Consider the following 10,574-nt stretch of genomic DNA (forward strand, 5'->3'; position numbering starts at 1 on the left):
TTGTGCTAACGATTTATTAAGAAGCTGATAAGGAGGAGGGGGAAGCAGAAAATCTAAACAAAAGTGCAAGTTCAGGTGAAATCAATACCTCATCCTAATTCTTTGGGTGTTCTGTAATATAAATTACATTGCAAATTCTGTACCGCTTTAAGGTAAGAGAGCTGAGCTTTCACACTTCTGCAGCACTCAGGCACTGGCACTTCTGAACACAAGGTAGTGTGCTCTGAAGAAGGTCGTAAGTGGAAAGCACACAGAAGCTGTGAGAATGGGTATGTAGAACCCGAAATAATTTCTCAGGAGATAAGAGAGAACATGGAATCAGAATACCAGTGCTCATTAATATTCAGCCTCCGTTGCATTTAGATGTAGCCAATATATTTATGTTGTATATATGATTCCTTTGGTTATAATGAAAATAAAAGACCACAGGAGAATAAGTAATAAACCACCAAGACCAGTTAGGATGCTACTGCAATATTTTTGGAAAGAAAAACTAGTAAGACTCAAACGGTAAGATATGGAAACAGAACTACCTTTTCCGCAACAGGTTGCTGGCAGAACACAAGTGTCTTGAAAACTACCTCTAAAGATGCCATGTCGCGCCACTGTAGTGGCTTCTTCCTCCGCCTTTCTCTTCCTCTGCTGTCGCCTCCCAACTCTCGTCAGCCTCCGGCCGGCCATCTCCTTAACACAGAACACCATGCCTTCAATTAAGTCGCAGAGTTCTGGTGGAGAGATATTTGAAGTTGATGTGGAAATTGTCAAACAATCTGTGACTATCAAGATCATGTTGGAAGATTTGGGAAGGAATGCTGAAGGAGATAATCACCCAGTTCCTCTACCAAATGTTAATGCAGCAATATTAAAAAAGGTCATTCAGTGGTGCACCCACCACAAGGATGACCCTCCTCCTCCTCCTGAAGATGATGAAAACAAAGAAAGGCGAACAGACGATATCGCTGTTTGGGACCAAGAATTCCTGAAAGTTGACCAAGGAACACTTTTTGAACTCATTCTCGCTGCAAGCTACTTAGACTTCAAAGGTTTGCTTGATGTTACATGCAAGACTGTTGCCAATATGGTCAAGAGGAAAACTCCTGAGGAGATTCACAAGACCTTCAATATAAAAAATGACTTTACTGGGCCGGGAGCTATGGCTCACGCCTGTAATCCCGGCACTTTGGGAGGCCGAGGCGCGTGGATCACGAGGTCAGGAGATCGAGACCATCCTGGCTAACATGGTGAAACTCCGTCTCTACTAAAAAAATACAGACAAATTAGCCAGGCGTGGTGGAGGGCGCCTGTAGTCCCAGCTACTTGGGAGGCTGAGGCAGGAGAATGGCATGACTCTGGGAGGCAGAGCTTGCGGTGAGCCAAGACGGCGCCACTGCACTCCAGCCTGGGCCACAGAGCAAGACTCTGTCTTAAAAAAAAAAAAAAGATTACTTTACTAAAGAGTGGGAAGCCCAGGTACGCCAAGAGAACCAGCGGTATGAAGAGAAGTGAAATGTTATGCCTGACACTGTAACATTGTAAGGATTCTTCAAAATACTAGTTGCACTGCTCTGTTTATAGTTGTTAATATTAGACAAACAGTAGACAAATGCAGCAGCAAGTCAATGGTTATTAGCGGAATATTGTCCTCACTGCATGTGTAGTTTGAGTACAGATTCCAAACCTATGGCTGAGTTTCTTCCAGTATGATCAAAAGTTTCTTTTTTCTTTGCCATGAATAAAACTGAACTGTAGGTTCTCTGTAAGTGGAATTTTGGCCTTTCCCTCTTTTTTGTAAAGCAATGTCTGCCTAGTTTATTGTCCAGTTAACTTTAGTGACCTTTTGAAAGTTGGCACTGTAAATAAACCAACTTGCAAAAAAAGTTTTCTGGACTAGAATTAACAAAATGTTATCTTTATTCATGAGTTAGAAACTGGAAAAAGGCTTCTTGAAGTAAATGTTCTGAGTGGAGTTACTAGAATGTCTTCCAGCCTCCTGCAGTCAAGGAGAACCACTGTATTGATTAACCTATATGTAGCAGGGCTCCCTTCATTGCATCTGAGGATTTGTTTTCTCTTTCTTTAATTTTATTTTTAATCCTCTTAGCTTTAAATATATTGCCTAGAGACTCAGTTACTACCCAGTTTATGGTTTTTTTGGGGAAATGTAACTGGACAGTTTGTTAGCTTTTCAATTAAAAAGACACTTAACCTATGGGAAAAAAAAAGAGAGAGAGAGAGAGAAAACTACCTCTAAAAGCCAAAATGGGAAAGGAAAAGACTAATATCAACATTGTCATCATTGGACAAGTAGGTTCAGGCAAGTCCACCACTAGTGGCCATCTGATCTACAAATGCATTGACATCAACAAAAGAACCATTCAAAAATTTGAGAAGGAGGCTGCTTAGATGGGAAAGGGCTCCTTCAAGTATGCTTGGGTCTTGGACAAACTGAAAACTAAACATGAACCTGGTATCACCATTGATATCTCCCTGTAGAAATTTGAGACCAGTAAGTACTACGTGAGTTATCATTGATGCCCCAGGACATAGAGACTTCATCAAAAACACAATTACAGGGACATCTCAGGCTGTCCTGATTGTTGCTGCTGGTGTTGGTGAATTTGAAGCTGGTATCTCCAAGAATGGACAGACCCACGAGCATGCCCTTCTGGCTTACACACTAGGTGTGAAATAACTAATTGTTGGTGTTAACAAAATAGATTCCACTGACCACCCTACAGCCAGAAGAGATATGAGGAAATCGTTAAAGAAGTCAGCACTTACGTTATGAAAATTGGCTGCAACCTTGACACGGTAGCATTTGTGCTAATTTCTGGTTGACAACATGCTGGAGCCAGGTGCTAACATGCCTCGGTTCAAGGGATGGAAAGTCACCCATAAGGATGACAATACCAGTGGAACCACACTGCTTGAGGCTCTGGACTGCATCCTACCACCAACTCATCCAACTAACAAGCCCCTTTGCCTGCCTCTCCGGGACGTCTACAAAAATTGGTGGTATTGGTACTGTTCCTGTTGGCTGAGTAGAGACTGGTGTTCTCAAACCCGGTATGGTGCTCTGGTCAATGTTACAACTGAAGTAAAGTCTGTTGAAATACACCATGAAGCTTTGAGTGTAGCTCTTCCTGGGTACAATGTGGGCTTTAATGTCAAGAACGTGTCTGTCAAGGATGTTTGTCATGGCAAAAATGCTGGTGACAGCAAAAATGACCCACTAATGGAAGCAGCTGGCTTCACTGCTCAGGTGATTATCCTGAACCATCCAGGCCAAAATAAGTGCTGGCTATGCCCCTGTACTGGATTGTCACACAGCTCACATTGCATGCAACTTTGCTGAGCTGAAGGAAAAGATTGATCACCGTTCTGGTAAAAAGCTGGAAGATGGCCCTAAATTTTTTAAGTCTGGTGATGCTGCCATCGTTTATATGGTTCCTGGCAAGCCCGTGTGTGTAGAGAGCTTCTCAGACTATCCATCTCTGGGTCACTTTGCTGTTGGTCATATGAGACAGACAGTTGCTGTGGGTATCATCAAAGCAGAGGACAGGAAGGCTGCTGGAGCTGGCAAGGTCACTAAGTCTGCCCAGAAAGCTCTGAAGCCTGGTGAATATCATCCCTAGTACCTGCCACCTCAGTCTTAATCAGTGGTGAAAGAACTGTCTCAGAACTGTTTGTTTCCATTGGCCATTTAAGTTTAATAGTAAAAGAATGGTTAATGATTACAGTGCATTGTAAAACTGTCAGAAGGAGAGGAGAATGTTTTGTGGATCACGTGTGTATGTGTGTGTCTGTGGCAGTTTTAAGTTATTAGTTTTTAAAATCAGTACTTTTTTTTTTTTTTTTTGAGACAGAGTCTCACTCTGTTGCCCAGGCTGGAGTGTAACGGCATGATCTCAGCTCACTGCAACCTCCACCTCCGAGGTTCAAGTGATTCTCCCACCTCAGCCTCCTGAGTAGCTGGGATTACAGGTACCGGCCATCATGCCCAGCTAATTTTTGTATTTTTGTAGAGACGGGGTTTCACCATGTTGGCAAGGCTGGTCTTGAACTCCTGACCTCAGGTGATCTGCCCGCCTCGGCCTGCCAAAGTGCTGGGATTACAGGCATGAGCCACCATGCCCAGCCTAAAATCAGTACTTTTTTAATGGAAACAACTTGATGAAAAATCTGTCACAGAATTTTGAAACCCATTAGAACAAAGTTTAATTAAAAAAAAAAAGAAATCAGAACTAACAAGATATGCTTATGGACTTCAAAATTAATTCTCTATTTTTAATCAGTCTGTTTCTCTCTCTTTCAGCCTCTCTCTCTCTCTCTCTCACTTCTCTAACTCCCTCTCTCACCATATTTCTACTAATCCTTTCTTGGTATAAGGGTAATTGTTCAAATTAGGTCAATTTTTACTATTATCTGTAATATCTCAACACTCATCTTTTATTTGAGAAGTTGTTAACTATTTGAAAGATACTGATTGCCTGTAATGCATTCAGCTATCTGCTTACCACCAAATATTATCTTTACTCTTACGTGTCCCAGTTTACTGTTGATTTATTGCTTATCCCTCCCTTTGCTGTTAATATTTTCTACATATGCCAAGACAGTGAGATTTTTAAATGTTTCTTCTTTTTAAGGAGAATTGACTTCTGTCTTGGGTCCAAACAAAAAAAAAATACCTTCTTCAGCAATTAAGTGTTCACTACACTCCAATACAAAACAGAGAACAATTACTTAGATAAACAAAGAAAATATATGCCTACATCAACATATAAATGGAACAAATAGAAAAATAGATGGTAAATATTTATTCTGTTCATCTATATCAAGAATATGTATCAAAATAATCATTATCATTATGATTTCTGTTGAGTCTCTAATGAAGCAACGAACCGTGTCTTTCATTGCCTTAATGTAAATGTTTGAATTATCTTATTGGAATAGTAGAAGATAAATCTTCTTTAATTTGGTTTTCCATTTTTGATTGTGTGTTAGAAAATAAATGTGAAGGTAAAATACGTGTATACATGTGAGATCACTACCCAACAAGCCTGCAGCAGATGACGTCTGACTTTTAGCGACAAGTATCCTGTGCAAAATTATCAATGTTTCAAATTTCTTATGTATGGAATATCAAATATCACAGTTTACCTTTATAAATTATCTTAAAAGAACAATCGGTAGTTGGAACGGGTTGCAAGAAACAAGAAAGTAACTTTTCCAACCCTCAAAGCACACCTGATACTACAACCAACTTCTTTCAGAAATTCGCAGCACTGTTGTATAAGATTTACTGAGTCTCTCTAAACACCTCTATCTCTCTATCTCCTCACCTTTAAAGATGTTCACAGTGGCAAAAACATTGAAAGTTTTTATTCCTAAAAATTATCCTATACTTGTCACCATTATAATAATACTATTTCCTCCTTTCAAAATGCATTAAAATTATTAAAAGTTACTGCGATTTTAAGAAACTACCTCTCCGCATCCCAAATCCAAAGTCAATTATATTTAGTGCAAGGGTGTGTATGAGATTGCTTTGAGTTACACCAATATTTAAATTTTCTTCTCAAAAATATTTTAGTCCTATTATCTTCATTTTATACTTAGAAATGTATTGTGTTGAATAAATAATATTTGGTAATAAAACACATCTGCTTTCATACATCTAAATAAACGAGCAGTTTGGCATAAGAATTAAAGAGTTTAAAATGCACATATATTTCCATGTTTGTACATAAGTACTTAATGAGGATATTTTCTAATAATTGCTTCACAGAAACGGTTCCTCTATAGAAGGAAAAATGTTACCCTATTGGAAATGTGTATTTTTGTCTACCTCACTGCATTTAAGAATGGAATTATGTATGCTGAGTTGATACCCCAATGTAAACAAAATGAAAAAGAAACAGTGTTTCAGTATAGTGTAGAAATATGTAAATTTATTTTTCTGAAAAAGGAACAACTAACACAGAAACAGAAAACCAAATACCACATGTTTTTACTTATAAGTGGAAGTGAAATGTTGAGAACATATGAACACATAGAGGGGAAAAACACACAGTGGGGCCTTTCAGAAGGTGGAGGGCGGGAGGAGGGAGAATCAGGAAAAATAACTAACAGCTACTAGTAATTAGATAGAATGTATCTCTCAAAAGGCAGAGCGAAAAAAGAGGTAGAGTGGCTTAACTCGCAGCTGTATTATTCTTACATGTGGTTCCATTATACATTATAGAGGCCTTAAACATTACATTCAAATTTCCTGTTTGCTCTGTGCCTCCCCTACTGAAGTATGAAGGACTTGAGATCCAAAATTTATTTTCATATGTGTTTTCCAATACATAATACGGTTACCAGCGCATAGTTGACACTCAATTAATATTTGTTAACTGAATAATAACATTCTAAAGAAAGTAGCCTAAAAGACAAAAAACTCTAGCAATATATAATAATAAATTTATTATCAATATGGTAATAAATATTTTCTTAAAAAGAAGGACATGTGAAATAAAGCATCTCTGAGAGAGTACAAGCTTCCAGGTCAATAAAAAATGTGTTGTCAGTTTTGCTTAAGAAAAACAAAAATAGCTTACCGAGAGGTGACACCATGCTGGCAGTCCTCACAGCCCTGGCTCGCTCTCAGCGGCTCCTCTGCCTGGGCTCCCACTTTGGCGGCACTTAAGGAGCCCTTCAGCCCACCGCTGCACTGTGGGAGGCCCTTTCTGGGCGGGCCAAGGCCAGAGCCGGCTCCCTCAGCTTGCAGGGAGGTGTGGAGGGAGAGGCGCGAGCGGGAACCGGGGCTGCGCGCGGCGCTTGCGGGCCAGCTGGAGTTCCGGGTGGGCGGGGACTTGGCGGTCCCGCACTGGGAGCAGCCGGCCGGCCCTACCGGCCCGCCCTGCCGACCCCGGGCAATGAGGGGCTTAGCACCCGGGCCAGCGGCTGCGGAGGGTGTACTGGGTCCCCCAGCAGTGCCAGCCCACCGGCGCTGCGCTCGATTTCTCACCGGGCCTTAGCTGCCTTTCCGCGGGGCAGGGCTCTGGACCTGCAGCCCGCCATGCCTGAGCCTCCCACCCCCTCCATGGGCTCCTGTGCGTCCTGAGCCTCCCGGACGAGCGCCACCCCCTGCTCCAGGGCGCCCAGTCCCATCAACCACCCAAGGGCTGAGGAGTGCGAGCGCAGGGCGTGGGACTGGCAGGCAGCTCCTCTGGCAGCCCCCGTTCGGGATCCACTGGGTGAAGCCAGCTGGGCTCCTGAGTCTGGTGGAAACCTGGAGAACCTTTATGTCTAGCTCAGGGATTGTGAATGCACCAATGGGCATCCTGTGTCTAGCTCAGGGTCTGTGAATGCACCAATCGACACTCTGCATATAGCTACTCTGGTGGGGCCTTGGAGAACCTTTATGTCTAGCTCAAGGATTGTAAATACACCAGTCAGCACCCTGTGTCTAGCTCAGGGTTTGTGAATGCACCAATTGACACTCTGTATCTGGCTATTCTGGTGGGGCCTTGGAGAACCTTTGTCTGGACACTCTGTATCTAGTTAATCTAGTGGGGACGTGGAGAACCTTTGTGTCTAGCTCAGGGATTGTACACGCACCAATCAGCACCCTGTCAAAACAGATCACTGGGCTCTATCAATCAGCAGGATGTGGGTGGGGCCAGATAAGAGAATAAAAGCAGGCTGCCCAAGCCAGCAGTGGCAACTTGCTCCGGCCCCCTTCCACACTGTGGAAACTTTGTTCTTTCGCTCTTTGCAATAAATCTTGCTACTGCTCACTCTTTGGGTCCACGCTGCTTTAATGAGCTGTAACACTCACCGCAAAGGTCTGCAGCTTCACTCCTGAAGTCAGCAAGACCACAAGCCCACTGGGAGGAATGAACAACTCCAGACGTGCCGCCTTAAGATCTGTAACACTCACCACAAGGTCTGCAGCTTCAGTCCTGAGCCAGCGAGATCACGAACCCACCAGAAGGAAGAAACTCCAAACACATCCGAACATCAGAAGGAACGAACAACTCCAGACTCGTCACCTTAAGAGCTGTAACACTCACCGCGAGGGTCTGTGGCTTCATTCTTGAAGTCAGTGAGACCAAGAACCAACCAATTCCGGACACATTACTACTGGTAAATATTTTGTAGTATTCTACAGTTAATTTATGTTTTAGTTTTGCCGCTGGGATCAATTTATTCTCCAGAGTTAATGATTAAGTTAGTTTTACAAGATTTAGAATATTGTTACAACTAGAATTTTTCCTTTATATTTGACATAAAGAAAAGGGCATTGCCCTCAAAATGTAACTGATACTTTTGGTAGTACCAGTGGTCTAGTTTTATCTCCTGTTATTCTACTTCTTTATCTGCATGCCGTCATATACAAAGAAAGTTTCTAGGGCCAGGGACACAGACTTAAAAAACTTGGATGGGGAGAGTAGTCAGAAAAGTTTGAAGGATGAAGTGCATTCTTAATAGGGCAAGTTGAGGTGGCTCCATAGTTTCATACATGGATAGATTGGGGTCAACTTAATAGTAGCTGAAATCTGTGCAACTATTGAAGAAAAAGAAATGACATATAGTACCAAAATAAGGACGGTTTTATTCCTCAGTGAAGGTGAGAGTGCAGAAAAGGAAATGAATTCCCTTTGGAGATAAACCTTGTGTAACAAATACATGTATGATGGTTTGACTGTATTTTAGCTTGAGTTCCCCTGAAAGCAGAGTCTGATTTATTTCCAGATGGCATTTAGAAGGTAATACTAAAGAACAGGAGCGAGAGTCAAAAGAGAGATGAGAATAAAGGAAGGAAGAAAAGTTCATCAAGTTGACGAGTGTGGGCAACTGGTGCTTGAGCTCACTCTAAAGACGAGTATAGCATGCCTTTTAGAATTGTCCACCCAAAGGACAGGAGGCAGAGCTCAAGTTCACCACTGGTTGAGGGCCATTCCATCAATTCCCCCACACTTAAAAGCTATTCAAGTATGTGTAAAAAGACTTCAATGCAGAAAGCGAAGATGCCAATAGTTGAGGAAAAACATTTAGTGAAAAGTGAGTAGAACCTGTGCAAAAGTGTCCAGGGTTGCCTGATAGTGGGCCAGAGCATCAGATACATCAGACACCAATAGTGGTGCCAATGGCTCAGGGCTGATTGATGAATGGAATCCAAGATGCTTTAGTTTGTATTTCAACTTCTCAGACTCTCTGATGAATTTCTTATTATATCCCGAGACTGTACACACGTAGCTGTGTGGTGGCAGACGCATGAATATGACAACCCATTTGTTTCTGTATAGATTCTATCAGAGGTTAAAAATAGGCAAATGGTTGCTTTGAGAAAATTACTCAGTTAATGTTTCATTCCAAGTTAATCTTAAGGGAGGTTTGTTTATTTTTGAAGTGTTTTCTTAAATACTCATAGCTCAAGTTTCGTAAGTTTAAGGTCTGTGAATAAAGCTGCTGACATTTTGTGAGAGGTAAATGACTGACTCCTCAACATTTTATAAAGCAACTATTTTCACCATCTTTTTGATATATTACTATTTAACTATGAGATTGAAATCTCAGAATAATCTCACGCCTGGGAGATTCCCATAAGAAGTTATATATTCTCTGTGTCTCTAGTAGGCTACCTTGACCTTTCATGTTTTAAACTGCAGCCCTTTTCCATCATTAGGTTTTAAAGTTTTCAAAAATCTAGGGAGAAAGGGTTTTCTTTCTCATCCTCCCTTACATTGCCTCTGGGCTGGGGAAGAAAGTAGGTAAAACAAAAGATTTTTGTTTGCCTTGAACCCAAAAGAAGTTCAAATGGAAGCCTCAAGTGCAATGACCTTAATGACTATTGCTCTTTTATCATAACGGTATACTTAATAGTTCATAGAATATTCAGTTCAGCAGGGCACAGTTTGAAACTTCAGACAGAGGACATATCTCTGTAGGGAAACTTACCTTTCCAGTGGGGGTAATTCCTTTGTGTCTAAGGTTTTGGCAGATTGCAAGGGGGAAAAGCAATGTTTGAGGATATCTTAAAGATGACCCAACTAATGATATATAGTGAAATAAAGTCTACATCCTCTAATTTGTCCATATCAACCTGTATCAAACTGGGGTAACTGACAATTCAATTTTTTCCATGAATTAATTTGCTCATGTATTGCAAACCTAGTTAGCAAATACACTGAAATACCAATAAGATAATATCAATATAACATTTTAGACAAATTGAAGCAGTAACTACTGACCATGATTATTATATGAGCACAATATGGTATGTGTGTGTTTGTAGGCCCCTGCAAACATACATGAGTGTGTGTGTGTGTGTGTGTGTGTGTGTGTGTGTGTACACACAAAGCCAATTTATACCATCTAGCAAGAACTCATTGGTAAGTATTTAGGATGTTCTTGGCACAATCCAGTGGTTGATTTTCCTTCAAATATCACTAATATACTAAGAGACGTATAGCCTGATCATCAAGGTTATGTATATCATCAATAATGTTGCCATGCAGAAAGCAATTATAAAGTAGCAAGTAAAATAATTATTTTTAAACCATCCAAAGAATAAAAATGATGTT

General features: G+C 41.1%; 1 protein-coding gene and 1 pseudogene across 1 annotated transcript; both read left to right on the top strand.

Moving 5' to 3' along the window:
* The first annotated feature begins 320 nt into the window (after nucleotides 1-320).
* On the top strand, nucleotides 321-2,212 carry LOC116472739 (S-phase kinase-associated protein 1-like). Its single transcript, XM_032758016.2, has one exon. It carries the CDS (start codon nucleotides 590-592, stop codon nucleotides 1,235-1,237), a length of 648 nt encoding a protein of 215 aa, XP_032613907.1. The 5' UTR covers nucleotides 321-589; the 3' UTR covers nucleotides 1,238-2,212.
* Nucleotides 2,213-2,259: 47 nt separating this feature from the next.
* On the top strand, nucleotides 2,260-3,635 carry LOC116472199 (elongation factor 1-alpha 1-like; annotated as a pseudogene).
* Nucleotides 3,636-10,574: the final 6,939 nt, after the last annotated feature.

This window comes from Hylobates moloch, unplaced genomic scaffold, assembly GCF_009828535.3.
Source record: "Hylobates moloch isolate HMO894 unplaced genomic scaffold, HMol_V3 SCAFFOLD_8, whole genome shotgun sequence".
In the NCBI taxonomy this organism is placed as follows: domain Eukaryota; kingdom Metazoa; phylum Chordata; class Mammalia; order Primates; family Hylobatidae; genus Hylobates; species Hylobates moloch.